The sequence below is a fragment of the Perna viridis genome, chromosome 11 (genome assembly GCF_037379345.1).
Source record: "Perna viridis isolate PV_CMFRI_1.1 ecotype Kerala chromosome 11, ASM3737934v1, whole genome shotgun sequence".
In the NCBI taxonomy this organism is placed as follows: Eukaryota; Metazoa; Mollusca; class Bivalvia; order Mytilida; family Mytilidae; genus Perna; species Perna viridis.
The window spans coordinates 20399701-20424392 of record NC_142455.1 but is presented as its reverse complement, the minus strand read 5'-3'; the positions used below and the strand labels follow the sequence as shown (position 1 = coordinate 20424392).

Below are 24692 nucleotides of genomic sequence, written 5' to 3'. Positions count from 1 at the left end.
TAATGCAAAATATTGTCTTAGAGGACGCTTATTTTTAGGATATGGACTATATTGGTTTCTAAGGAGATTACTTCGCGTTAAAACGGAAATGTTTGAGTTATCTACCCTTTATGGCGGGTATTTTGCTGACAAGTGCGATGTTAACTATTTGACTGTTTTGAAACACCCAGACTAATGTTATTTGATTAACTTTCCTGTCTTTTCAAGTCACAACAGTACTAGGTATACATGCCAGTAGTTGTCATTCGTTCATATTTCTCATAAACAGGTCTATCACGTTTTGCTTTGTAGCAGACGATTTATTATTGTTATATTTATACATGCCTTGGGCATCCCTTGGCCCTTATGGAAGTTCCTAACCAAAGAAAAAATGACAATGCATAGTGCTGTCTTGATCAAATGAGTACACTAATAAGAGACAGTTCTCTATACTACTTAACAATAAAATGTACTAGCAGATGTGACCATAGCCAGGCATAGTCTATAGAGCATGATAATTTCTATATTCCTCACATTATTTGTAAATGAGTTTGTGCTAACAAAGTATTGTATTGTACCTATACCTTGCACTTCTTAGGATTGGAGCCCGGTCTATTTGGTAACAGTTTAGGTAAAAAATAATCATGTTTCACTGTAAACAAAGATAGGGTTGGTTAGTTAACATTTTCATTTTATTTCTTTGGCAGGTTAAACCTTGTGTTGAGACTGTCCTGGGAAAGTAACATGCATATTTGTATATTTTCCACTGCTATATCGTATTGTCCATGAAGTTATGGGCAGAAGGGAAGAATCCAGATAAACCTACATAATTGTATTCTATCCAGCCTTAACACTCCAACTAAGATACACCACAGCTAACAACTATTTTGATGATTCCACTCACCCACAGTGGAGAAATCAAGTTGTCCACGCTTTGCCTTCCCTTTGAGCCCACGGTGGACAGACATCCATGTGCCCACCGTGTCTAGTTGGCAGTATAGTGTCCACCCCCACGGTCTCCGGTGGATGCGTAATCACCTGTTGATTGGATTTAATCCACGAATGGCAATTTTATTACAGAGTTCAAACGGTTGACAAATAAAAGAACAATGTGTCAATCATTACCTTGACCGTGAGAATAAATTTTCTTTCACGTATAATTGGCCTAAACTAAAGCCAAAATTGTGAGGCCAACATGTGTTTACTTAGGAATTAAGATAATTAGATTTTAATACAAATTAAATGGTTTGAACTTTAAGCATCTAGTTTCCATCATTGATGGTGGAGTGTTTTGTTGTCCACTACTTGTGACAGTAAAAAAAGGCATGAACGTGTCTTTTAACAATGTTTTTATTAGCTGCAGGCAAATGTTTTGATTGCCACGTTTTCGAGGGGATTTGAAGACCAGGAAACGAAATGGTACTTAGTCGATATTTTAGATTACATATTCTTGATCGCTTATGCGTTTGAAAGAACAATTAACATTGTTTTAAAGAATGAAAATAATTTGATAATATCACAGGGTTCGACATTAACGGTTGCCCGATTGCCCTGGGCAAGTAAATCGCCGGTCTGGGCAAGTAAAAACGACATCAAAGTTGCCCGACTGGGCAAATGAAAAAAATATGTGCCCAAATTACATTATTTCTGATCATCGCAGCTCTAAAACATCGAAAATTACTTCTGTATAGTTCGCCGTTCTTCCCAACCTTGCTGACCTAGATTATCATTGGATAGTTTTCTGATTTTCCCTTTGCCAAAAATAGATCGTATGATATTAATGTCGACCAATCGGATGCGTCCAATTGTACATCTATTTTCGTTATCCAATTGAACATCGCGATTTATTTATGGAATTTCTTACTTTGGAAAACTGTAAGAAATCTGTATCGAAAACTTCGAAAATATGAGAGAAAAAGAGAAATAAAATTCTATTGAAGATAGTTATTGTTGTCCATTTGTTAAACTAAAGATGTGAAATAAAAACTCCTCACATGAATACTTGTAATTTCTTTGCTTCTTGTTTTACCCCTTATTCCCGCAAAAAATATGACGGCTTTTCGATTTATTTGGCTTGCAATTAATCAGTTCTCCCCAAGTGTCGTGGGAGTAAGCATGGCCAAGCAGGGGACACAAAGTTCCGGGCAAGTATTTCAATATTTCGGGCAAGTGAATCACATATGTCACTTGCCCGACTGGACAAGTGAATATAAAAGTTAACGTCGAACCCTGTATCAGAAAAGCATGGACTAGCGGTCCCATTTGAAATGGAAAATGCCACCAAAGATATTTTTAAGCTAGACCCAAAACAGAAGAAATTATCTTTTTCAAAGCCAAAAAAAATATTAATGATGGTAATTACCAGAATCAATTTGCAATTGTTGTAGAAACTAACTTGGCAGCTGGACACGATTATGAACTCCCTATTGAAAATATTGGTAATGGTGGAGTCACATTATCTGGTCCTGAAGTATCCCCCAAAAAAATTCAAAATCTGATTGCAAGCGAGCGAAAAAAAAAAAAAATAGACTCTTTCCTGTCATTTGTGATAGACTACTTAAATAGCCAAGTTAGGGTCTAACTGATGGGGGAGCTGTGGACTATGATTAAGCACTAGACAATACATTAGTATAAAAACTCAAACAACAGAAAAGAATAATATGATGTAGCAATTGACACTTTAAGTGTTAACTCTTAATAAACATTTGATCTGCAGTGTAAATTAAAGTTTATTTATGCCACATTTGGTCTTCAATATCAATGTCTAGCTGGCCTTAGCTGCTATTCCAAATTTTGTTCCAAGTTTTTTTTAGAATGTCCCATTGAATTGAAGGGGAAGGGGGTTAAAGTCCCATTGGCAAAATTTGAATCCCAATCACTGCTTTAACTTACGATCTATAATTAACCAATTTCAGTATCGTGTCATTTCATGAAAATTTGAAAGTGGGAGGATAATGTATGATCCAGAAGTATTGCACCGTGTAGTTCATGAGTTTTCAAACGGCAACAGATTTAACCACATATTATCCGAGCACACGTCAGCCGAATATAGTTATGAGTGAAAATTTCCTGTCTTAAGTTGAATATGCAATTCATTCTTTAAGATGAAGATGATTAGTTCTGTTATTATATAAAACAGTAGCATACAAATTATAAATTACGATGTTCAAGAAACTTGAGTATTTGCGAACTATTTGTTTTACTGACAGGTATCTTACGTAATAATTTCTACAGGACGCCTTTATCTACTTTCGTTTTTAGACCAACAACGACAAAAATGTGTTAAGTGCGTCATTTTCTTATGCAAATTTGATTAACACCTTTGTAATATCGTCGTCCAATCATTGCTTTTTATGTATCATCAATAGGTGTGTCCCTGTATTTTGAGCATGGTATGAGATTAATTGACGTTTCGTTGACATGGCAACAGTTATTGATCGACGAACATTGTGCCTTATTTGATAATAGGAAGGAGTAATAATACATGAAAGTATTTAAAATTCTACACCCTCATTCAAAAAACACAAGAGATATATAGAAATATAAATATTGTTTTTTTAATTTTTTATAACTGCTGATGTTAAGTCAGAATTTCAGACCTTTTGATTAAGACTTTTTAATTTTATTTAATTACCGAAAATCTTTGCATATCAAAATGCACTTTCGAAAATAGATTTCCATTAAAGTGGTTTATTTTGAAATTTTTTTAGAATCTTCTCGAACTTTATTCCAGAAACATTATTATTTTCATTACTGAAATATTCATTGTTAGTTCATGAATATACAAACAGGTAAATGACACAAGGGCAATCACATTTTTCTTTTAAATAATAAAATATTCACTGTTCTTGTAAAAAACATGTAAAATCTTGTAAAATCATGCTCACTACAAACATTTTTTCTATTTACAAAATGTAATGATCTTGTAATACAGTTGTGATATTGTCATAGCCACCTAGAAATCGAATTAATCAATGTGTTTAAAACGTTAACTTATTTAGTGAAATCTCACTAATTGTACAGGAAATAGTGTGTATTATCTGTGTAATGTCACTACTTAATACCCAAGGGTGTCACACTTAGCCAATATTCAGAAAGTGGTCAATCTACTGCTAATTAACGAGACGGCATTGTTTGGTAATTAAATATTAAGATTAAAGAATTAAAAGAAACCTAATTTAATTTTCATGATTGCAGAAGCATATGAGGGACATCCAAAGTGTTTTTTTTTTAATCAAAATTTCGACATTTAAAACGTCTTTTAGAATAAAAATTGTGTGTTCGAATCCCCCAGATATGATCTAATTAAAAAAAAAAAAAAAAATCAAAATAATCTAGTATGAATTTTACGGCTTACTATATATAGAATAAATTAAGCTCATTTGTATCTTTATTAAAACTGGTGTGCCAACTTCAAATGAGGTAGACCTTTTTCTGAAAATCTCCAATTTATTTCAATACTAAAACAGGACAAAAATTAGATTTCGTATGTTTTGCGTTATTTTGCCTTTCACTTGTAGTTGTTGAAATGGATACATATTATATTATCATAGTTGAGAGTAACTTTCAAATTTTAGCAAAATTCGTAACACCAGCCCTCGTTTGTTTCGATTATACATAAACACATCTTTTCTCGAATTTCATGAAGTTTGCACTCATCTTATCTTATAATTTATTTTTCTACGGTTGTTGAAAAAAACTAACATTTATTTCTCCTCAATCTTTGTACACACAAGATTAAATCACCTATATGTATGTCTTCTCAGGTACATGTAAGTTCCATTTTCCTATACGCGCAGGTTGACTGTCCATTTTCAGTTCTCAATACAAAAATGTACTTTAAACCATACCTTCAATATTCCTTTAATTTATTACCTGTCAATCAACAATATTGTCTCTTTATTTAAAACCACACCCTCGACATTTTATTTAATTGATTACCTGTCAATCAAAGTTCGGAAAGAATACCTGCATCTTTAGCCACCGTGAGAAATTCATAGCAACATGATGTGGTGCGTAGAAAGAAGGGATGCAAGTGAAAATGGTTATATCTTTCATAGGGGGTTACACATCCAATCTTAGCAGATTTTCTCTAGGAATTTTAAATATAAGCAAAAGAATGGGAACACTTTTTCCATCACATGGCCATAAGAGTATTTTTCTCAGAATTCATCTTACAGGATTAATTGTTGTTTCCAAATTCATATAAGTTATGTTGAACTATTGAGTATTTCTAAATGCATTCTAATCCATCAAGTAACACTTGATAAATGTTAAATCAAATTTTCTAATATAATACAATTTATTTGTTGACAAGTAATAGTGCTGCACTGTATTCAAAAATGCCACTACCATTAATTGATTAACTGTCAATTAAAGAGATCAAATGGCACCTGTCAAAGGTTACTGCAGATACTTTGTTATTATTCATTTGTTGGCAAATGATCACACTTCTCTGCTTTAATCCCCGCCCTACAGATAATTGATGACGGTCAATTATAAGAATCTTTATTGACACCTGTGAAGTATTTGTTCCCACAAGATCATACAATTAGATATGATTCTTATAATACAACAGGACCTTAATATTTATTACATAAGAATAAGTTTTAATTCCAATTTCTGCTAACTAAACAAGACTTAAAAGACACCACCAGAATGCATGGGCAACGTGGACAGAGGTCAACCACATGATTACCGTGGGCCGATGGGAATGTGTCTAAAGGTGGACACAAACTGTCGACCATTGCCCATGCCTACCGTTGGAAGAGGAAATCGTCAAAATAGTCGTTAGCGGTAGTGAACCTTTACTTCAACCAAAGTAAAATTTTGTGGTACTGTTTTTTTACATCTGTATTTGTTATAAATTTATTTGGAATTGCTGTAAAAATGATGTCCTGTCAATTTACTTACCACATTCTTTTGTGTATTCCACACACCCCCTTCTTGGCAAGGAAGATCAACGAAAAAAGTTTATTTCTGTTTAAAATGCGCACTGGGCAATGAGGAATGATCACAAGCAGAAGACCACATTGAGATGAAAGGATTCCGGTAAATTCCTTGATATTGGTATCCTTTCATCATTAATCTAGGTCCATTGAACATGTCAGCTGAAATTTTTACATTTCTCATATGCAAATCAGGTATTTCACTAAAATAATGGAGTCAATTCCGACTGCTTATAAAAAAGATGTTGTAATTTGCCAAGCTTGTGTATTGATATTTGACATCTGGGAACAGTTCATCAAGAGGATTAAAGGATTAGTGACAATTGGTTTCAACTTTTAAATTGAACTTTTGTTATTTGATAATTAATTGACAATGGGTAGGTTGGCACTCCTGTTATTGAGTATTTAATGCTCCCATTGCTTACTGGTGAAGAAGTTATAATTAGGACAGTTTGTTTTGAGAGAAAAATAAGAAGCTAGTGGTTGTTTTTTGTACCAACTTTGAAAACTGCATTGATGGATTAAATAGCAGTAAAACTGTTTATTTCAAATAAAACTTTTCTCAAAAATACAAAAATGGATCAATGTTGTCTTTAGTTGATGACTTAAGTTCTGATTTCGAAAATTACGGACTTCAAATTATGTTAAAAAAAAATATCTAGAAACTCATTGTTTTGATGTTTTGTGCGTACCCCTTCCTGGAACATATAAATAGTTGAAAAAAGTGTGTGGTATACAAGAAAAATATGGTAATTTCAGTGCTTAGGTTGACATAAAGTGGCCTTTAAATGTTTAGAATGGACTCAAAAAATAGGGTAGGTAGGTAGGTAAATTATATTATTTTTCAGAAACTGACATTGAGTTAACAGGGAAAGAATGAAGGCAATAATGGTGGTTGAGCCAGAATAGTCATTAAATGTTTAGGATAGGCACAAAAATAGGGAAGGTAGGGTAGCAGTAAAATATGTTTTTCATGACCAGAGGTAACATCAGCATGTACAATATGCATGTATTGTAAGGAATAAGGAAGTCATTATTGGAGATCAACACATGTATTCTACAAAGGCCAAAAATAAATTTAGTCTTGTTTCCTGCTGCCAGAAGAATAAAAAAGGTAGCTAGGTACAGAAATTATTTTATTTTTCAAGAACATTTTTTACTGAGTTAATGGGGAAACAATCTAGACTTTAACAGTGCTTGAGCCAAAATGGCCATAAAATGTTTACGGTAGTTAGTTATCAGGAAACCAACATATTATTTCTTTGGGCCTAAGCTTAATGGCGATCAATAGCAGTCACAATATACTTTAACTTAACTTTATAAAATTACAATATTCCTGCAGTAATTTGAATATTTTATCGACATTGATTGTTTGTGTTGAACTCCTGAGCTGCAATATTTCAGCTATATTTAGGCGACATATCAACATTGAAGATTTCATGTTGTTTTTATGTCTTATACCGATGGATGAAATTATTTGTACCTGTTAGTTTTACATAAGTTGTAAGTAATATAAATTCCGACTAATGGGTTTTATTTTCATATTTTACTACAGGGATATAGTTATAAGGAATCAGGATTAAAGTTTTAAAAGAATTTGATAGATGTAATTGACATTTTATTTATTTTCAGATAGAATAACCAGAACATGACCAACAAACCTTCACCAGGGGTTATAAAGAAGCTTGACGAGGTTGTTGTCAACAGGATTGCTGCAGGAGAAGTTATTCAGAGACCTGCCAATGCTTTAAAAGAAATGATTGAAAACAGGTATTTCAGTCAGAAAATCAGTGCTCTAGACTACAATTTAACTATTGAAATTTTAATTTTTGTCCTGAAATGTTAAATATTGAAATAAAACTCCAGCTGAGAATCATGTAAAATGTGATACATGGTTGGAAAGCCTACATATTTTATTTTTGATATTTTGTTAAAAATTCTTAAGTAAACAGAAAAATTGCATGTGGATCTTCATTAAATGCATGTTCATAATAGATGAAAGTAATAGAGAATGTACTATAGAATTTAGAATTATGGGATATAACTCTGTAAATGACCCTAAAATGCAATAGAAACTATTAAATTTTCGATGTGTATTAACTCCTAAGAGCAGACAGATTGGAACGAATAAAACTATATCTTGAATTATTACTTGCACAATTTTTATTTGCATAATAATTTTCGGATTTATGCATCTTATTTTCTTTCTTAGTTTAGATGCTAAATCCACTTCCATTCAAGTTACTGTAAAACAAGGGGGATTGAAGCTACTGCAAATCCAAGACAATGGATCTGGTATTAGGGTAAGAACTTAAAATCATGTAGATTTGAACTCTCAGCAATTGCTCCACTGAAAATTTATACTCGCACAAAAATTGCTTCTTTTTGTTCTTTGTTTCAGTTAAAACATTAATAAGTTCATTTGACTGACACTTTGGCAAATTTAATACACATTTTTAGCTCACGTGAGCTATTGCCATCTCTTGGCATCTGTGGTAGTTGTTAACGATTTTTCAAAACCCTTGTCCTCTGAAACTACTTGAACAATTAGAATCAAACTTGGTATGAATGTACCTTAGGATGTTCTGCATAGAACTAATGTGGGGATTTTTAATGAGTTGAAAAAAACATGGCTGCTGTAATTAAAAATAGAAATCAGGGGTCTGACAGAAGTTTTTTGTGTATATCTCCAAAAGGGTTAGGTTTAGCCAAATTGTATCTATTGCCGAAATGATCTTCATTATAAGGCTTACAAAAGTCGACATTAGGTCAAAGTTGTCGGAAGACTTTGAGTTATTGCACTTGAAAGGTGAAAAATGTTTTTTTTTTACCGTTGTCAGCTGATATCTTGCTGACTATAACAGATAGAAAGAAACTTTCACTTTTTGAAACAATCATTATGATAATGCCTACAAAAGTGTTTGGAGATCTAAGTTGTCAATTGACTTAGAGTTAGAGTAATTGCCTTTGAAAGGCAAAAAATGATGTTTTTAGCAGTTCTCAGCCAACATCTTGAAAATATAATATGTAGAAAGAAACTTTCAATTGATGATCCATTTGATAAGTCCTACCAAAGTGAGTCAAAATTGTCTGACTACTCCTTGTTAGATTTATTGTCCTTTAAAGGCAAAAATTTAACCAGTTGAGCCATTCATGCCCATGGGAGCCTTTTGTTATGTAAACATCTGTCTAGGAATCATATTGTGATGAGTTGAATGAAAAAATATCTTCTTGATGATATTATCCAAGGGAGATAATCCAGCTTTTTGTAAAGAGTATGGTCTCACTTTAACTTCTGGGTCAAATGGCCTCCCCTCAATGTAGTACCTTGAACACACTGAACCTTGATCTGTTCAATGCAAGTGCATAATTTGTGTGAATGCTGATGAAAAATATTCAAAATAAATCTGAGAATATCAACATTAAAATTATATTTGTAATTAACTACGAAAGTGCATGAATATTGTTACATGTGTGAGTAATTTGCCTTTATGATGTCAGCAGAAAAGGTAAAAATTTGAATTTTCATGTAAATTTTGTGAAAATGTTTTTCAATCGTTGTACCATTAGCATAATGATACTTCAAGGTACATAAAATGGCAGCTTTGTCATTACTTTTTGAGACCAGTGCAACTAACAGTGTTTCCCTATCCATACGCTGATTGTACTTATTTTTGGAAATTTTCTTTGAGAATTCTTCATCATGAAGATAAACAAAGTAGCAACTTCAGAAGACCTGGTTGCGTAGTCTAGACTTATTTCTGATCAGATTAAACTGAAAGATCAGCCTGCAAGTCTTTTTTGGATTCAAATCTGAACAAGTTGTTGTCAACTTCAACAGAAATTTATATTTATTATATTAAAATGGTCTTTATTTGATGTTATTTATTAATGATTAAGTTTATTCTAGTTCAGACATTTTCTTCAATATATCTGCAAACATGAAATAATACAAAAAAATTCCAAGAGTATGATTTTTCTTCTTAAAATATATAATTTATCATATTGTACCTTGAGCTGACTGTATTGTTTGGGATTAATTGATTTTGAGAGTTACGGCTCCAAAGGGTGAGACAGAAAGAACGTGACTTTTATCATTAATCAGTTCACATTTATTTCTCTCATTTTCCAATGTGATGGGAAGACCCTGCTAGCTAATAGTCTCTGCTATTAGGATGTGAAAAAAAAAAAATTACAGGGCATGATCAGTACCGATCATAAAGGGGGTCCAATACCAACATTTTCTTGAACTTTGTATAAATTTCTAATTTTGTGACCAATTTCATTGAGTTTAAATTAAATATTTTGAATTCCTGGGATTCTTTGATAAGATTAGTCTTTCATTGTACTATAGGGTTTAGATTTTTGTTTTGTCCATACTGGCCCCAGTTGTTCGGGATTTGACCTCAGTAATTGTCATTGTTTCAAATTAATCCAGTTTGTCTGAGTTTAGTGAATTAAACATTTTTTATTTTTTTATTTTACAGAAAGATGACATGGACATTGTGTGTGAAAGATTTACAACTAGTAAATTACAGAAATTTGAAGATCTGAATTCCATTGCAACCTATGGTTTCCGTGGAGAGGCCTTAGCCAGTATTAGCCATGTAGCTCATGTTACCATAACAACAAGAACAGCTGACTCTAAATGTGCTTATAAGTATGTTTATTTGCTTATATAAGTGAATGAAAAACCAGAAAATTTGAATTTTTCTAATTATTTTGGTATACCAGTGATTTTACGAAGTCTTTTCCTTAATTTTTATTTTTTTTTGGTCAAATAATTGAATAAGGCCATCATAAAAAAAATTCCCAGATTCTCATTCAACATTTTTAAAAATTTTGGGCAGGCAGGCTGGCAAACTTAAAATTTTATTTTCATCAATTTAAGTGAAAAATGCTTTTTGAAAGAAATTTACCTAAATTGGAATGAAATAAATCAAAATAAAACTTTTAAGGGAAGGTAACAAAATTAGGTATGGAGGGGATGAGAATCTAAGACATTTTTATTTTGTCCTAAAGACAAGATTTATGGAACTAAAAACTGAACAAAAATGAGGACAGATTCTGTTATTTATGACTGTTTCTTGTATTTTCAGCATTTATTTCATTTTGTTATATATATACATGTCACATGAAAACTTGATACCTGGTAACTGCGGTTTTGTAAAAAATCTTCTTTGTAACAAACAAAATCTGTTCTAAGTTAAATATTTCATGCTTTGTGAATCAAATTGTATCATGTGGTTGCCTTGACAAGTTAATTATAATTGAAATCATAGTAGAATTTATCTGTCTTAAGCAACCTTTTCAGGGAAAGCAAAATTGTGACAATACGAAATATTGGCAGCAAAAGAAATATTAAAGCGACAGTTACAGTTTGGGAAACCACCGCTCGCCAGCTCACCAAATACGAGTAGATGTGTAATTTGGCAAGTTCTCATTAGCTTACACTCATCAATTTGGTGACTGTCATTTGATTGGCGAGTTCCAAGGAAGGTTAATTGGCCAACAGTTTTTCAGTAAAAGATCCTTTAAACATCATACATTAAAACTATGTTCCCTACAATTGAAGAAGTTTAGCTTGAATATGTCAAATTAATTTTGGCATGATATGCACAATTTTATTGACTTGATCTGCCATTTTAATTTCCAGTAAACGGGATGGGCAAAAATCTATGGGATGGTCCCGATCTCGTATTAGTATTCAAACGAAATTATCTTTGTAACTTAAGATATGTTACCTTGCAAATTAGTTGTTTATTGTCTAAATAAAAATGAACAAGAATCAAATGATAAACATTTCTATTTGCTTCATAATGATCAATCTCTGATCAATTTCTTGAAATATATCGTCTGAATATAGCTGAAATATTGCTGCTCGGATGTTAAACCCCAACAAACAAACAAAAGCAACTTGAAATATAATTTATTTTTATTTTCAAAATATGAGTTCAGAAATGCAGTACTTGTTTTGTTACTGTAAAGTACATGAAAAACTTCAATGGGAAGGAATATTTGAAAATGGAAAAGTTTTCGATAAATTTAAAAACAAATGAAAAGATAGATGAAGAAATAAAAAGGAAGGCAGAAGATAGTAAAATTCTGGAGAAACCGATAATAGCACAGAAAAATAACCCCAAAAAATGTGAAGAGCACAGACATTTTTTGAATGAATGGAAAATAGGAAGAAAATGGCTTAAATATGAGCAGAGTAGAGGGATGTGGTGCTCTTACTGTGACACCTTCATCAAGAAAATTTGGCAAGTTGAATTTCTATTTAGCTAGCAAAATCAATATTCCACTAGCCAGAATGGCCAGTTGAGAAAAAATGGTTTCCCACACTGCAGTTGGACAATTAATATTTATCAAAATCCCAAAACATGCCCTAAACGTGAAGGTAGGAAACTAAACATTTTACATATACAATGTAGCGAACTGAATGAAATAGATTACACATAAAAACTGTTGATAAGAAAAACAAAATGTCACATAAATAACTAAAGCACTTGCACTATTAACTCCTACAAAAATTTAGGTGACATCAGGTGCTCTGGAAAGGTAAGCATGTTCAGCTCTGCCAGCAGCACCTGTCTCATTGCTAGTTAGTTTAAAATCAAATGCACTACACAGTTCAATTTGAAAAACATTCTGTAAGACAGCAGGTAGTCACTTCACTAAAAACAGTAAATCAGCATTGGTTTTATTTTCTCCTTCAGGGGTATGTTCTGTGATGGCAAGTTAAAGGAACCCGTTAAACCTTGTGCTGGAAATGTTGGCACTCAGATTTCAGTAAGTGTTTATTTGTTCTTACTCTACCAATCCATGTGACTGTAATTGCAATCTGACATCCATCATTGATCAGTTGCAGATCAGACATTGATTTATTAGAGCCTTATAATTTGAGAAAAAATATCAAAATATATCACAAACTAGGAAATGTGTAAGACAATTATATTTCATCATACAGCTGGTTACATGAGTCTCAAAATTGACATCTTAAACTAAAGATGAGAAGTGATGGAAAAGTGAAATTTGGAGTTAAAAGAAAATTGCTACTTTATTTGATGAGCCCTGACTTGACACGTGATATTGAAAAAAAGCAGTAGCAGGGATTGAGAATTTTAGTGAAAATTTTGGAAAATAATCATGCTTTTGGAATTGGGGAGCAGCCTTACTTTGGCTCTAATTCATGGAATGAACATGTTGCAAGAAGCAAGATACTATCATTGATACTTGGTTGTGGAATTACTGTACTCCGACCTGTAAGATACTATGTTCCCTTAAAAGCAAAGGTAAATATCACCCATTTTAACTTTTATGTGGAATTAATATGTTACAGTAGGTTTTATGAATCTTAAAGATGCTATAAATGAAATAGTCACACAATCTTTTGAAGATATTCTGTTGAAATAAACATTTCCTAATTGCAGGTAGAAGATTTATTTTATAATATCACTACCAGAAGAAAAGCTTTGAGAAGTCCATCAGATGAACATGCTAAGGTTATTGAAGTAGTCAGCAGGTAATAAATTGGTACTTTATATTAAAGCCTTTTAAGGCCAAAAACTATAGTCTTGATTTCTGCTAGCTGTAAGAAAAAGATAAGGTATTTGATTTAATTTGAAAACAATGTAGACATTTAACAGTGCTTGAGCCAAAGTGGCCATAAAATATATAGGGTAGGTAAAAAACTAGGGTAGGTAATGTAGCAAGAAACACACTTAATTTTTTTTTTTGCCTAAGCTTAGTGAAAATTTTATAATGTATCATGATCAGTTTTTTTTAGTTTAGACTGAAATAGTGTTGAAAAGATCTTTGATGAGTGTATATTCCTTTGTGAAGTTTAATACTTTAAAAAAAAACCTCAGAAATCCTGATAACCATCAATTTAAAATATGTGAAGCTAGAGTATCCGTAAAAACATACATTTGGCCATAAATATAAATTTGACTACTTCCTCTTTAGTGTCCTGGGACTTTTTAAAATTTTAGATTTCCATGGAAAATTTCCAAATTAAAATTGACTTCTTTATAGTTAAAATGTTATTTCTGTACTTGGTGTAAATCCTTTTAGAATTTCAAATTTTATACTTTTAAAAGAGAAAAAGTGGAATATAATATATTACTTTCCCATACCAAAATTACACTTACCTTGGTTTCATATAGTATTTTAACTTGATATATCCTTTGGTATCTTTGGTATCTTAAACTCACGGTCAATAATGAAATGTATGAAATATTGACTGTATGTTGAAATATTGGGATTATTTTAACATACGTCCTTATGATAAATGAACCCCTTATTGTGATATTTTAAACCCCTTGTTGCAGTATTTTAACCTCTTTATTTTATTCAACTTGCAATAGGGGTTAAAATATCATACAATGGGGCTCAAAATTACACTATGATATTTTAACCTCGGGGTCATATAACGCATGGGTAAAAAAATAGTACGATACTAAGTAATGGGAAATTGGAATCTTAGAGCACTTGCTTGCCCTGTCTTATTTAAAAAAAACCATTTTGCTATCTATGGTTATAAGTGCTTTAATTTGTTTACTGTACAATTAAGAATTGGCTATGATAAAAATATTGTCTATTGTCATATTCTTATGAATTAATTTTAAAACATATTTTTATCTTTAAACATGAGAAAAGTAGCTCTGAATTTAACTGAATAAGGGCGTGTCAATATTTTTTTATCCATTGAGATATAACAAAATTATTTTAACCAATCAGATAACAGTATTTATCTCAAATTAATTTATTTGTTGTTGTTGATAACAGGTATGCAGTTCACAACTGTGGTGTGGGGTTTACAGTAAAAAAAGTAAGTTGGTTATTGTGTTATTGTTTAGAATATTAACTTTTATGTACATTAAAACTTAGGGCTATTCCATTACCCTACCGGTGCAGCTGGTCCATGCTCCCAGTTTTTAGGGTTAATCTGAGTTGTTCATTTATTTTTGTTACTTTGTGTATATTGTTTTGGTTATTTTATGTTCTTAGTTGTGTTTGTCTGTATTCCATGTCTGGTCTTTGTCCATAGATTATGTTCTTCTGATTTCCGCTAGAATTTTGGTTCTCTTGATTATTCTTCTATAAGTGTGTCCTCGGGGAAGAACGCAATGACATTTAGGGATACCCCCAAAACATTAAAATGAAAATGCATCACATATGTTTTATAAGTAAAATTCTATTTTTACCTCTCACCAACACATTCATGGCTCAACTGCATTCTGCGCCACCAAGGCTTTTTTTCTGAAATATCCCTTACAGATTTCTCATGTTCCACCAGTCCAAGATGCAAATTGAAATACCTGTTTATTAAATGATGATGTGTATTTTGTGAAAATCAGTTATCTCCCTTTGGATTTAAAGCTTGTGCACTGTATGATACTTAACTAAGTAAACTTTGAATGGTTGGTGACTTCTAAATCTTACAATTATCATACAGGACAAGAAAACTATATATTTGGATGACTTTATTATGAAAGTTAATAAAAGTCTCTTTTATATCTGTATAATCTTCAATTTCAGCATGGTGAAAGTATGGCAGATGTAAGGACTCCTGTAAATTCTTCTTATGTGGACAACATCAGAACAATTTTTGGCCCATCTATTGCCAAGTAAGTTAGTGCTTTTGTGAAATAGGCCACACTTAAAATAATGTTTGTTTCCCCTAACCCCACCCTAGTTCATGGTTTTGGGTAGGTAGTAGGGTATTTTCCTTGAGTTCATACGATCAAAGAAGTGAAAAAGGCAAAAAATGTTGTCAGGGAATGACAGTAAAATTATTTAGTTAAAAGAGTAAGGGAAAACAAACTTGATTTTAAATTTGGCCTTATGTGAAATGTGATGTTATGTATTTGATTAATTAAGCTGATTCAGGGGCTGCTATGGCTTCCAAAATTCTGTCGCCAGCTGCCATTTTTTGTTGCCAGTTTTCAGAAATTGGAGCCGAAGGGTGCCAAAAAAAATTATACTTTTTAAAAAAAAAAAAAGACCACTGATGAATTATCTTTGTCAATTCATCAAAATAACCTCTCCATTCATGACATACATGTACCCAAGATTCACTCTTGATGCATGTATAAAGCTGGTTTTTTGCTCTAGTCTATCACTTTCATATGCATAAAATAAGAAAGTACTACTCCAGAAACAGATATTTTACTTCTATCCAAGACTTTATATTACTATTCTCATATAGTCAATGATTTTAAAACATGTTCACCTTTGTCCTTTATGGGCTAATTTATCTAATACACTATAATTTATTTGTTTTATTTTTAACAAATTTCTTTTTCTGAAAAGATAAAATTTCTATCAAACTACATTTTGTACCATGTACCATTAACTGTGTCCCTGTTTAATTATCTTGATATCTGAATAGCATTTCTTTAATTAGATTTTGGGACTCCCCATTTAACAGATGTCATCCATTTTCTTTTACCAATTATTTCATTTCAAAGTATTTAGACACTTCCTGATGGGATAATCATTGTTAATTGGATTTAATTTATTCTGTTAATACGTAAGTGTGTTTCAGAATGTGTTGCATGGTTAAACAAGGCTGTGAAACTTATGTGTAGCCCCACACATGGCCTTAATTGTGTTTACCTTTGACCAGATGATGAGAGTTTTGATTGGCTCAATAATATATTTACATTTGATTGACGCCTCCCATCAGGATATTGTCAGTCACGGCCGCCTGGTCTAATTACCTTTAATTGCCTGCAGTCCTAAATTGGTCATAGTCAATTAACTCTGAGCAGATGTCAACACAAAATTAGAGAGAATATCCATTGCTGATAAATTCCTGTCAATTTTAATATACAAAACCAAGGCGCCAAGAAAATCGCCAACTGGCTATTTTTGTTGCCAGATATAATAAAAAATCGCAAATTGCAACATTGGCAAAGCCCGGCACGACCCCTGTGATTGCATGATTGCTGATTCCTGCATCAGGTATTTATGCTGACAATGACCTCTTTTATGGACTTTAGGTTAGGGCTTATTATTGCTGTTGCTAGATTTGTAGCAGGTCCAGTGTTCTAGAATTCCTATTTCCCATTACCCAGGCAAGTGAAATTTGGGTCATGGAAAGTTAGGTAATTAGTTACACTTTCCCATGGCAAGTTGAAAATTTCATATGCTGTAAGGATTTGTTTTGTTAGGAAAGCAGTCATTGACTGTGGGAAAGTTGATTTAATATGGATTTTTCCCAAGGAAACCTCAATTTCTGAAAAATGTTAGAACACTGAGGTCATTCCAGGATGTGGGTGTTTTTATCCAGCTGACTTTTAATGAATTAAACATTCTATTTAACTTGGCTTTGTCCTATCAGTCAACGGGTCATTATACTGATCTATTCAGACACCTACTCAAATGTGTTACATGAGGTCAATCAGTATTACATAAGAAAATGACACAGAAATAAGCAGTAATAAATACAGAGATGATTACAGGTACTTATAGAGTGCACAATGTGAGAAATCTATCATAGCATAGCTGATACTTTTTTAATGAACATAGAAAATCTTTTCAACACATCCAAATTACAAAAACAGAGTAAACCATCCATTTTGTTGTGATTTGGATACTCACAATAATACACTTACAACTAAAATTAATTTTTCTGGTTAAAATACAGAATTTCAAATTTTATCTGTTATTTCTTAATTTCACATACATAAATGTACCATTGCAAAGCTTGGAAAAGCAGAATGTTAAGAGTTTGGTGATTGTAGAAAATGTTCACAAAATGGACTTGAATAAATGATGCTGAATGCAATTCAGATTTATGATAGTATACATTTTCTGAAGCATGGAGGACACTTTAAATGTCAAATATATTTAAAACTACAATACACCAGCTTCACAAATACCCTCCTCTATGTAGGAGGTAAAATTTAAGTGATTACAGTGCCTGTCCATCCTCTGTCTTCGACTTTGTTTGCTACAGGTTTCTATCCAACTTCTATTCACAGTCACTTGGTACTTTTATACGCCTGTCAAAGATGGGAGAAATTATGGTATACCATAGTCCGTCCGTCATCCACACTTCAGACAATAACTCAAAAACACCTTCACCAACTTTTATGAAACTTTGGTGAACTGTTCATATCTACTGACATAAGTTCCCTTTCAACTTTTATAAATTTCAATTTTTTGTTTCTGTGTAATCAATTTTTGTATTTAAAAACAGGGAGATTTTCAAGTTTTCGCACAATTATTCAAAAACACTTTCACTGACTTTTACGAAACTTTGGTGAATTGTTCATAACTATTGAAGTAAGCTTCCATCCGATTTGTATAAATGTCAAATGTTACGTTTCCATGTTATGAAGTTTTACTCGTTAAAAAAGGCCGGAAACGTTGAATAATCGTTTAAAACACCATTTGTTATGATGATCGACTAATAAATATAAAAGGTAAAAGGTACTTGGTAACCTTGTCAGATAAGTGTGTTTTAAACAAGATAGAAATGTATGGGTGAAAAATCAAGAAAACAAACTTAGTTAAATTTGAGGTAGTTTTGATAGTGCCAAATTTTTTGTGCATTTTTTATTTACTTTTTTTTGGGGGGAGGGGAGGGTATTCACAGTATTTCTAGTTGATCATATAAATTCATTAAAAGCATAAGGACAAGTTAAAAGTGCTACAGGCATATCATGCACTTAAAGCGCAGCTGTTTATTACAGTTATATAGAGATGCCATATTGTAGGATCCAATTTCAGACTTGAGTGACAGAAAACTTACGTTGTATTTTAACTGTATTGTTACTGTAGTATGGAGCTGAGGTATTTTTTGTGACTTTTACTCATTAATTTTTTTTTCCAGTTTTGACTGTTCTTATCTATGTACAGTGCACTAACAATGCATAGTTCTTTGTTCATTATGTTGTTTATTAGAAGGCGGGTCATGTAACTAAATTCCTGGAATTACCTCCCTTTAAACACCAATCCTCGCACTTTTACCACTGATATAATACATCATTTAATAAACCATAATTGAAGACCACTGCTGCTGTCATTTTACAAAGAATGGAATATGATACCCACCCTAATAAGATACTCCTTGTCATAATATTATCAACAATTTATGGCCTTCAACTTAATGCTTGTTAAAGATTTGTACACAGAAGAAGGAAGCATGAATTAATCATTTATTTGTTTGTCTGGTCTTATGTCTTGTTATTGTTAATGAAAATTGACATTTTGGTTTTCTCCAATGAAAGACTTGATGGAATGATTGATGTTATTTCTAGATTTCATGTTACACCTTTATTTGTTATGTAAACATGGTTTGGATGCTTTGTATATATATATATACATTTTCTGTGTGTCTGAAATTGCAGTTTGGGTTGAAACAGGGGTTAGTAAAGCTTATTAGAAAAGAAAGGGTTTTTAATAGCAGGATTTGCCAGTGAGAAAAATAGACAGATGCCTACTCATTAATTTTTAATTTTATACCCTTACTCAACCACTGGTTGGTCTGACTGAATTTTTGGCAGTTATCTCTGGACTCTGAATATATGAAACTTGATTGACGAAAATGTTTTTGAAGTCCCTTTATGTCAGTTTCAATGTATTTTGAAACAGCGTTAACTAAACACCTGTCTAAATTAAACCAAATCAATCCATGAGGGGTTATGTTTAGACCTTGATGATTGGGGTTTTTTAATGGCCTTGAATACAAATACAGGCCTGTAACGCTCAATGTTGGTGGTTAATAGAACCAACTCATGTTGGTGGCGGAGCCCAGCCTTTTGGATACCTCAGGGTTTTAGCTAGGATTTTGAGGGCTTTAGTCACTTTTGCGTAAAGCACGAACGACATATTATGGGCAGCAGAATTTTGTAAATAGTCAGTAGTATCATAAACTAAAGACATAAACATGCTTAATATATTTATTTTAAGTTAACAGATACAGGCATAACAATAAATACAATAAATATGACAACAAAATAGCTGTTATTTTCTATTATAAAACGTGTTACGTAATAAGATAAAATAGTTACTATTAGAAAAATAGATTTTTTTCATCATGACAAAGCTTTGATGCATTCAGTCTAAAAATAGCTACTATTTGACAAAGGCGACCTGACACTCAACTAATAAAGAAAATCCTCCCGTCCTTTGCCAAACACCACACCCCAAAAAGCCCTCTTCAACCTAAAACTCCTCTGACATACAATTGACTGATGAAACCTTGAGCCTGTTCCTAAATAGGTTTTGATCAGATTGTGTTTACTAAATCCCCTCTCACAGTCATCAGGAGATAAAGCAGAAACTAGACAGATAGAAAGGAGCTTGACCGCATTGGCTTAGTCAACTGTAGAATTTTGAACTCTGTAAGTGGTTGGCCTGTGATGTCTTGCTGCTGGTTGGTACTTCAATTCAGAAATGTCTCAAGTCAACTCGAACCTTTTTTCAGCGGTTGAAAATGACCGGCTGAAGATGAGTAAGAACCCTGGGATTACCTTTTGTGTTCTTAATGATCAAAAGATTGATAAATTGTTGAAATTTTAAAGGATTATTAACCATGCACATATCATGTCAGGTTAATAACAATATAATGTCACACCTGGTTGACCAAGTAATTACCAAGGGTGGGGTCATCGTCTTGTCAGAGCGTAAGGCTAGGTGACATTATGTAACTTTCGATTGACAGTTTTTAACAACATTTATATTTAAGGTGACGAAAATTTATCTGAAATACTTTTTGAATGGATTTTTTTAATACACTTTTCAAATTTAAAGTGATGAAAATGATCTAAAACATTTTCGTCATTTATGAAATCCTTTCATAAATGGCGAAAATGACGAGCGCTAGCTAAATCACCGGATACCTGACCAAAGAACTTGGTCAGAATATGTCTTACTAGCGGCTGGGCTGTTGTGTTGACGCTCTGGCCTACTCCCAGACCCCATGTGGGTCCAAGAGGGTTTCCCCACTCTAACTGTTGAGAGTATGTCAAAGTGTAGAGAGTACACTGAGGTTTCACTGTATATAGTTAACATTTTAATGTTCTTCTTTTCGCTGCCATAAAAAAGAATATGATTAGCACAATGAATAGTTAATATACAATTTTTTTATGATATTCCTTTCATTGCCATAAAAAAGAAAATAATTAGCATGATGTATTGGTAATATAATAATTTTTATTTTCCTTTTTGCCAGTTTTAATTTAGATGAGAAGGAAAAGTTCAACAGGGAAATGTTTTAGAAATCTAATAATATGAATTCAAAAATCTTTCCAAAAAAAAACCTTTGATTTATTATGTATTGATTTTATAACATTTCAAGGACATGGTTTCTGTACTAGAACTATGTTTTTATTGGTTATTGATGCATAATAGATATTTATAATTCTTCTTATTTTTTTTTTTTTTTATCATTCATTTAATAATGTTTTGGAATGGATGCAAAAAAAACTTTTTGCCAGTGTATAACTGTACAGTTGATCAAAAAACCTCTTAGAAAAAACCTCTAAAATGGATATGAGGGTGATCTAGGTATACTGTAACCATACTATATTTCTAAGTGTTCTAATATTGCTATTTTTGCAGTTGACAGAAAACAATGAAAAAATTATACCCATGAAATATTGGTTTATAAGGTTTATATGTTTACAGTATTATCTTATCTATTATCTGTTTGTATGGCACACTGATGAATTACTGTAAACATATCAATTTTTGCGATTGCTAATTTTCGGGGATTCTGTCATGTGAACATATTTGCACTTTATATAAAAAAAAATAGCATTATATAATGTTTAAAATAAATTTTGCGGGTACTTTTTTTTGCGTTTTTCTATCCAAGGCGAAAATAGCAAAAAGTAGTACACCTCGAAAATTAGTACTTTAAAGTATTTGAAGTAAAATTTGAGTTACTTCATGCTTTTCCAAAGGTAGTGTCTTAGTTTGATAAACCAGTAGGTAATGGACTGTCTATGATGTAAATCAATCGAATTGTTGTATAATAAATGTAAACCAATAATCAGTTGGCGGTAACAGGAAATGTTGCCTTTTGTTTCAGCAGACTAACTTATATACACTGCCACATGAAGCTGTGAAGTTTAATGAGATACCTTCAGAAAAGTTTCATGTCCATGATTCTGTCTGTGTCCATTTTTGATGGTTTCCAGATAAAAAATTCAGAACTTATCAATGTTTTTTTTTTTTTTTTTTTAAATTTGCACCGTTAAAAAAAGGTACCATTAAAGACAGATTAACTTTAATTTTCAGGAAAATCCAAAATGCAGTGTTTGAGTGAAGCTATAATGAACATTTTGACATTCCCTGTTTTACCTCATTTGGGGATTTTTCATCTTTCAAAAGCATGGCTGCCATTACTAAAAATAGAATATAGGGGTCTGGCAGAAGTTTTTCAAAAAGTCTCCAAAACTATTTAGTTAAGCAAAATTCTGACAGATTAAAGTGCTTAGCAATGAAGAGGTTTGTCTGTGGTGAAAATTTGTGTAAATCTGTTGAGCCATGTTAGAGTTATTGCCTATTTTTGATGTTTTTTTGCTATTTTGAATCTTGCCACTTTCAAAAATCTTCTTCTCTGACACTACTTGATCAATTAGATGAATTTTCCATTGGGTATTCTGCATAGAATGCACTTATGTGGGAATTTTTTATCTGTCAAAAACTTGGCCACAGTACTAAAAATAGAGCATAGGGGTCTTCTGCGTATATGTCCAAAACCTGTATGTTTAGCAAAATTCTGATAGAAGTAAACATTGTGATAAAATCTATCTCTTCAAGTTTTCATGTAAATCTGTTAAGCTAAGTTTTTTTTTTAATGTTATTACTTTCCAAAATTTTATCCTCAGAAACTACTGGACATAATTCAATAAAAATAATATGATTATTCCTTAGGTGAGAAGGTTAGTTCTTACCCAAGAGAAAAAAAACATGGCCTCTTTTACAAAAAACAAAATGTTGCTCATCAAGCCAGGTGTGCGGTTCAGGCTTTTTAGAGCCTCAAGTTTTCACCATCACATGGCAGGATATCGCTCCATTAATCCTCTATTTTCCTTGTTATAATGTTTTGCCATTTGTATTAGTGAACTAGTTTTTCATGGTATGAATATATCTTTATATGCCTTGCATGTTTTAGTAGGAGGATGTATTTGTTTGTTTTTGTGCTATTAAAGTCATAATTGTCTTGTTCTATCACTGTTGTTAAGGAACTGTTGGTATCTGAACTGCATGTCTAAATTTGATACAAATTGTTAGCCTTGTTTTGAGCAGAATATACAAGTATTAAGAATAGGATATGTGGTGTGATTGCTAATGAGACAGTCGTCCACCAAAAGTCAAGCAATTAACTTGTACAGGTCACCACATGATCTTCAGTGATGGGCAAAACCCATTCCATAAAGCAAGCTGTAAAAGGCCCAAAATAAATAATGTAAAAATAATAAAAATCAACCTAAGTAAATGAATAACAATGAACATAAAAACAACAATAACTATTGGACTACAGGTTTTCGGCTTGGGACTGCCACATAAAGTACGTGGCGGGAATAAAACATGTTTGTTAAAGACCATTATTTGACATGCAGAGATACAGAAAACATGCTGTGAATCTAGATTTGATCTTTATGATTCTTTTATATATCTGTATACCAATTTGTGCTACCCTGTTGTTTCCATTTAGAGTCATCTCTGTAATATGATGGAGAATTTTGGAAATAGGAATACCTAGGTGGACCATAGAATATCCTACCCCCTTTCACTATTTATACAAATCTTTTCCAATTTTAACTTAGTGGTCCTTTGGCTTTGAATCTCAAATGGTCCTCCAACATTCTACGTTCTAATTTGAACATGTGCCATTACAGATCTGTCTCAATTGTCAGATCCACTAACTGACCATCTCATTTTGTCAGGAACTGGCAGAGATATGGGGAAAATGATCTTTTCAGGGATACAAAGTAGCTCCCAAGAGTAATAGGTCCTGGACTTTTCAAATTATAAATCAAAATTCCTTTAGGCTTCAAGCAGACATTATGAAATACCCTCTGATTGACAAAAATTCAGTCGGTCAGACAGAAATTTAGTAAGCTTTTAACTGCTTATATAAGAAATCAAATTCAGGTTTCAGTCAGACAAGTAATGAATATATTTTATAAAGATCCTCAATTAAGCGTCAGTGTAGGAGATTGCAGGTCCAGGATTTAGGGTCCTCAATTAAGAGTCAGTGTAGGAGATTGCAGGTGCTGGACTTAGGGCCCTCAAATTAGTGTCAGTGTAGGAGGTTGGAGGTCCAGAAATTTTGTTAAAAAGAATTCAAAGATCCTGGGTTCAGGAATCAAGGCCACAGGATTTGATCACTCAGGGCGCTGCTAACTTTCCTAGAAAGTGTTTATCTGGCCTAACCTGAGCTCCTTGACTGGTCAAGTTTTCTTGTAATATGATATAGCCAGGGTGTTGACAGCCATTCTTTTTATTAGGAATTCATGTTACATTAAACATAGAGTTATAGTTGTAAATGTTCACTTTATATCCACTTTGATAAACTACACTGGTTGTAAATAACATTGTACTAAAACAATTCACTGTTGGTTATTAAAGCAGTAAGTACATAAGTACTTTGATGTTTTGGTATTTGGTAATAATTAATTGGAAAGAGTGAATAACCAAAATATGATCATGAGTGCTGAAGAACGCCTAGATTTAACGAGTGTGCGGAACTTCTTGGCAAGAGTGATAATATTTTTATTGTTCACAATAACCAAT

At 32.4% G+C, this 24692-nt stretch overlaps 1 protein-coding gene across 3 annotated transcripts in view; it reads left to right on the top strand.

Moving 5' to 3' along the window:
- Positions 1-83: 83 nt before the first annotated feature.
- LOC148603278 (DNA mismatch repair protein Mlh1-like) overlaps positions 84-24692 on the top strand; it is a 176276-nt gene continuing 151667 nt past the window's right edge. For 2 of the 3 annotated variants that reach the window (XM_088551355.1, XM_088551357.1), the window contains exons 1-8: positions 84-222; positions 7560-7697; positions 8140-8230; positions 10415-10587; positions 12647-12719; positions 13361-13452; positions 14718-14760; positions 15471-15559. In XM_088551355.1, coding sequence (XP_088407481.1) covers positions 7576-7697; positions 8140-8230; positions 10415-10587; positions 12647-12719; positions 13361-13452; positions 14718-14760; positions 15471-15559 — 683 coding nt within the window. In that variant the 5' untranslated portion in view covers positions 84-222; positions 7560-7575. Of the gene's footprint in view, positions 223-6775; positions 6874-7559; positions 7698-8139; positions 8231-10414; positions 10588-12646; positions 12720-13360; positions 13453-14717; positions 14761-15470; positions 15560-24692 lie in introns of all 3 variants that reach the window. The other variant, XM_088551356.1, reaches the window with a different exon arrangement.